Source organism: Eurypyga helias, unplaced genomic scaffold (genome assembly GCF_000690775.1).
Source record: "Eurypyga helias isolate BGI_N326 unplaced genomic scaffold, ASM69077v1 scaffold5517, whole genome shotgun sequence".
NCBI lineage: Eukaryota > Metazoa > Chordata > Aves > Eurypygiformes > Eurypygidae > Eurypyga > Eurypyga helias.
In genome coordinates this window covers 126,035-132,234 of record NW_010263613.1, presented here as the reverse complement: position 1 = coordinate 132,234, position 6,200 = coordinate 126,035, and the positions used below count along the sequence as shown (strand labels likewise).

General features: G+C 39.4%; 1 protein-coding gene across 1 annotated transcript in view; it reads left to right on the top strand.

Moving 5' to 3' along the window:
• Nucleotides 1-6,200, top strand: part of LAMA1 (laminin, alpha 1) — a gene marked incomplete at its 5' end in the record, with an annotated part of 69,809 nt that overhangs the window by 55,643 nt on the left and 7,966 nt on the right. The window contains 7 exon segments of the mRNA XM_010156098.1: nt 599-713; nt 921-1,091; nt 1,752-1,903; nt 2,413-2,598; nt 3,065-3,227; nt 4,308-4,420; nt 5,516-5,705. Of these exon segments, the coding sequence (XP_010154400.1) occupies nt 599-713; nt 921-1,091; nt 1,752-1,903; nt 2,413-2,598; nt 3,065-3,227; nt 4,308-4,420; nt 5,516-5,705 (1,090 nt within the window).

Sequence of the window (6,200 nt, the reverse complement as noted above, 5' to 3'; positions counted from 1 at the left end):
TGCTGAACTTGTCACATTTCTTCCAGTGCCTTCACTTTGAAAGTATAAACATGGCAAAAGAACATTAATTAAAGTGTCTGCATGCTCTTGACAATAAGGTAAATTCCAGGACAATACTGGTCTCTGCAGTTATTGCAGAGGTGCAGACTTCTTAATCTTAGCTGGCACAGCAACCTGTAAGGGATTATGGCAGGACAGCCTTAGATTTTTCTGACTTAAGCCTGGGAACCTAATTAGGCATCCTCCAGACTTAGAAATGAAAAAGAATTGCTAGGTAGTAGAGAGCTACAGTTACCTTCTCACACAAAATCATTACATTTCAGCTGAAGATTTACCTTAAAGTTTTGGGAAATGGCCTGGCTTGGCAACACACTTGTATGTTTCCATGTATGGACAATGTTATCTACCACTTTTTAAGATCAGAATTAATATCTGCTAAGAGTAAAACCCAAATTACCCCTGTTCTCACTTACCCTGGGCTGATTGCCTTCTTAAAAAACAATCTCTCTTTTTCTTACTGAAGAGGACTTAAACATTTTTTTCCCCAGGAAATTCAAAATACTACTCCTTGGAAAAAATGCCTTGTTTTGTGTTTCAGGAAAGGTCTTAATAGTAGAATGTATGTGGGATGCATCAAGAACCTGGAAATATCCCGTTCAACCTTCGACTTGCTGAGAAATTCTTATGGAGTAAGAAAAGGCTGTGTATTGGAGGTAGGAGGCTTTTAGGATTTCTGACCTTTTCTTTATTGTTATTAATCGATGAATAGTAATGTTTCTGAAAGAATATACTGAGTTGAAATTAATTAATCTTGAAAAATTCTAAGATAATCTAAAGTATACGTGTTTTTTTTTTTTTTCTTTTTATGGGGCACTATGTATGTACGAAGTCTGTAATTATTTCTCTTCCTCATAATATAGCCTATTCGTAGTGTGAGCATCTTGAACAATGGATATATTGAGCTGATACCCAAGTCCTTAAGCCCTGAATCAGAACTGATGGCAACTTTTGCTACCAAGAACAGCAGTGGCATTATCCTTGCTGGACTCAGCAGGGGACCAGAAAAGCGACGACGTAGACAAGCACATTTGGCAAGTACTGGAAACAAAGATTTTTTGTTTTGTTGCAGGTTTTTTTAAATTTTTATTTTGTAATTTCAAGTCAGGTTTTTATGACTGTAACTTGAGAAGAATGAGAAAGAAAGATTTTATTCGATGCGGAACAGAGGATACTGAATGGAGCAGAGGAGACGTGAAGGATCAGTTAGCAGAGACCTATTACAGTTACTAGGACCCAGAATACTTTTGCAACAAGGGGGAAAACTGCACATAAAATGCACACAGAGTATTACTTTCTACTTCTGTTAGTCAGAAGGATTTGAGATGAACAGCTAACTCATCTGGTTAGTTTTTTGGAGATCCTGGAAGTCAAAGACAAAGTCTTAGGAATACCTGTCCCTTCTCATTTCATTCCCCTAAGAGGAGGAGTGTGGGGGTGGTGGTCTAAAAATTTAGGTTAAAATAAGGGATTTTTTATTATGACCAGAGAAGCATCCAGCTTTCATCTTTTCTGTCAGAAGGCTTTGTACTCTGAGGGGTACTGGTACCTGCCTACTAGTCTTTGAGATTCAATCAAAAGGTTGTTTATAACAAAGTTGGGGGTAAATTATTCCAGTATGTTCTATTTAAACACTGAAGAGTGACAGGAAATAGAATTACAGTTAAAAATTAATCTTCTGATTAAATCCACAGTCCTTCTTTTCCATCATGCTGATTGATGGTCATCTTGCAGTGCATGTTAATGCTGGAGATAGAGCAAGTACTAGAAAAGTAATTCTTCAGTCTGCTAATGGAACATACAGTGACGGACAAGAACACTCTGTCATCCTAATCCGGAATAAGAGGTATATGTGACTGCGAATGGTACTACCTGTTGGAATATTGCATGCTGTTGTCAGTTCACTGTGCTCTCTGAGGGAACTGCCTTTGCAAGCTCATTAGGTGGAATAAACAGAGCTGTGTTTTTCCGCTGTGAATTGAGGTGTTCTGATTTACATGGTAATTGCATACAGCCACTGATGAAGTTGTAGTTAAAAGCTCTCAAATTCTCTAGACAGTTTGGGCCACTTGAGTAAAGTATACTAAATAGTATTAGAAAAAAATACAGCTACCTAAATAATTGGAATGATTCCTATCAAAATAATTGAGAGAGATATTTGACAAAACTCTGCATGTTAAAAATTATTGAAAGAAGGATGTCTTCTAGTTTTAAGACCGTGAAAGGTTTTCCGTCAAAGTGACGGAAAGTTTATTTCTTAAAACAGGACATTTTTGAGGCTGAAAGGAAGTTTTTAATTTGAAAATTAATGTCTAAGGCTCTTATTAAATTTTTTCCCTACTTTATCTTTTTCAGAATCATAACTGTACAGGTGGATGAAACTCACCCTGCAGAACTGAGGCTTGGTGCATCAGCAGAAATGAGCTCCATGAATATTTCCAACTTCTATGCTGGTGGCCTTCCAGCAGGAGAGAGCATCTTAGGTCTAAAAACACCTGGCTCTTTTCATGGCTGTATCAGCAATCTTATTTTCAACAAGGAGTAAGTCGGAGGGCTAACTGCTCTGTTTTGGAAAACTGTGTATAGGAATTATTAATTGTCATTTGTAACCTCTTCCATGACATAGTCCCTTTGCCTGGTTTTTAACATAATACAAGTACGGTACTCATGATCTGGGTATTATAGCAGGCAGAAAATTGGTATTACCAGCCACATTTCCAAATAGCATTAAAAACATCTTTAATGTGTATATAGACATTGCAGAAATGCAACTTTCTCTACTACAGGTTCATTTGCATTCAGACAGAATGGTTTTCCAAGAATATCATCTATTAATATTGTTCTATGTACCGATTATTTGTCACTTCTCCACCTTCTTGTCCCAGCTTGCCACTTCTTTCCTTTTCTCCTGTTACTAGTGAAAGACCCTGTAAAATACTCACCTGGTGCTTGGGAAGTATAGGGATTTGGGATTTCACCTCTTAAAATGTAGTTTTTTAAAACACAGGCTTTTGTATTTCACCACTTCCATGAAGTACAAACATGTGGATATGGACAGCTGCTTTTTGTCAGAGAAGCCTAAACCAGCCATACAGCCAGAAGACACTGAGATTCAACCTGAACTTCAGGCTTTACCAGTTCCCCTGAGGCCTCTTTCTGACACAAAACCAGTATGTATTACACCAAAGCAGTATTGGAAAGTGTTCAACAGCAAGGTGCATTTTAGCCTTGTGAAGAATTTTCAAAGTATGGATGGTGTATATTTGCTTTTCCTATGGTATAGAATGGTTCAATGAATGTGTATTTGAAGTTATTATTTCTTATAGAAAACTGTGATATAAATGTTTGTAGCAGCCTGTTGGTTGCATTTGGAAGGGAAGTGTAGTTAGTGTTGCTTAGAAATGAAAATAAAAAGGGGAGTGTAATCCCCTAGCAGAAGGACTTGACAGTAAGTATTTTCTTTAGTGTCTTCCTGACAAAGATTAGCATTAGCAGTGCAATTTGGCATTCACATTTTCCAGGTCACACACATGCATTCTCTGCTCTGTGTCAAAAAGGAGGCACAAAACATCCCAGGGACACACTGTGTCTGAATGCAGCTTGCATGGCACCTGTTTCCTCTCACACAGTCCCTCTTCCCAAGAGAGAAGGCAGCATTACTCCTCGTCTTCTGCAGCTGCACATCTTTATAACAAAGTGTTTCCAAAGCATCATGAAATCATTTTTCTGTGGCAACAGAAAGCAGGATTTTATACATTTCATACAACTGTGGCTATAAAAAGAAATAAGCTGTCCTTCTTAGAGCTAAAGAATAGCTTTGGCTCATACTCTTACTCAGCTCTCCATCCCCCAACTCATAACAAAAATGTGTGTCCTCACTACATGGGAAAATATTTCTACCAAGTCCGTAAGATTTTCACTTTGAAATTGTACTCTGTCTCCCAGCATTTGTTATCAAAAGGGCTGTCACTTAAGACAAATGGTTGAATGAATACTTCTCAAAATACAAACATTTCTCAGTAGAAAAACCCAGTGCTGGCCATGAAACATAGCTTAATCATTAGAACTAGTTCTTTTTGGGCCTAAAGATAGCTCAGAATGGTTTAGCTAACTGATGTTGCTGCATACTCTGTGGATATCCTGTGGCTCAGTTTTGCTCCTTACAAAGTTCTGCTTAGGCACATTGCCATTCAGTGCTCGCTGGTCAGCACCTGATACTCTTATTCTTAATAAATTCCTTTCATTAACAGGTAGTTTGTGCAAAAGATGAGATACCCAATCATGTACAAGGTGCCCATCAGTTTGGACTTGCCAAAGGCAGCCACTTGACACTGCTCTTCAATCAGTCTACTGTTAGGAAGAAGTGAGTATATCCTGAAGCACGCATGCACGCAGTGTGTTATCTTGTATATAGCTGCAAGAAGTGCAGTGGTTTTCATGAAGGATCACTGCATTACTAGCATTGAACATGACCCTTGCTTCAGGTTTCTGTGGGTTCCTCATGGAAGAAGGTATCACAACCACTGTAGTGTAATTAATGTGTCTTTCCCAAGTTTGTGGTCATGAGTTTAACTCACGGTCAGTATTCTGGGAATTTTCCCCTCAGACATAAGAGCTTCACTGTACATTCTGTAAGTATTTTGACTTCTTTTTTCCACATACAGGGCTCAGCTGGTTTCTGCTCCTTTGACTAATGCAGATAACATCTCTCTCTCCCCTCTGGATTTTCTGCAATTGCACCTTCTATGTCTGCTTCATTCCCCAGGTCATGGAAGTAGTTAAGACTACTGAGAAGAATCATTCTGTTGAAACTTCATGTGTGATAGCCTCCCTGCCAGTCATTTGTTTGAGAGGGTCCCAACAAGGACCCCAGAACACAGCCTGCAAGCCACTTGCATATGCTTCTTTTAACTCAGGAAGCCTCTGCAGGCGTTGAGAAAAGAGACATTTTTGCTTCTAGCCCTTCTGTTATAACTTACTGATAGGGCATTGCAGAGGATTGATGCTATATAGTCTGAACCTAGTGTCTCCATAATAAATGGCTGAATCACCTCCTCTACCTTTTAAGGCTCTCTCTGTCCTCAGTCTGCCCATTATATCCCAGCAAGCCTGGCTAACCGTAACGGATGCCATCACATTATCCTGGAATTTGTTCCTTTCTTGGGGACGCAGGCAAGCCTGCAATCACAAACAGTTAAGCCTGTCCTTCTTAAAGCCCAGCTCACTCTAGGGCAAGCACTTTTTCTGACTCTGACAGGGAGAACGCTGATTGCTATTATGGAATACATTATAGGTCATGCTTTATTAGAATCAGTGCAAATTCTAATTTTCTGGCCTTTGTAATAATAAATTTCCTTTCATAATGATAAGCTGATTGAGGCTGTTCTCTGCCTCCAGAAAAGCTTTTTATCAATGCAGAAGAAATATCTTTCAGTAATACTGCATTTTTATATTCTAGACTTTCTGTCCAGCTGAATCTCAGAACCTTTGCCTCCAGTGGCCTGATTTACTACATGGCTCACCAGAACCAGGTTGATTATGCAGCCCTACAGCTTCACGGGGGACAGCTCTATTTCTCATTTGATCTAGGCAAAGGAAAAGCAGTAGCTTTTCACCCTGCTGTTATCAGTGATGGAAAATGGCATACGGTAGGTAGTTATCAAACTTGTATTCCATTTTCTCTTCCCTGGAGTTGGTGGGGTGGTTTTTCCCTATGTTTCCTGTATGCTTTTTGTGTTGCAAAGATAAACAAGTTTTAACCCAATCATAAAATCATTTGGGTAACTTGCATTTGAGTATAATTATTTACTACTTAAATTCTCATTAATTATGCATTAAGTCCTGGACCTGGACTTGTGCAAAGCATTTGATACCATCCTATATGACAACCTTCTCTCTAAATCTGAAAGACATGGATTTGATGAGTGGGCCACTCGGTGGATAAGGAGCTGGCTGGATGGTCGCACTCAGAGGCTTGTGGTTAATGGCTCAATGTCTGAGTGGATACCAGTGGCGAGCGGCGTTCCTCGGGGGTTGGTATCGGGACCAGCACTATTCAACATCTTTGCCAGTGAAATGGACAGTGGGATTGAGTGCACCCTCAGCAAGTTTGCCAATGACGCCAAGCTGTGTAGTGGGGTTGA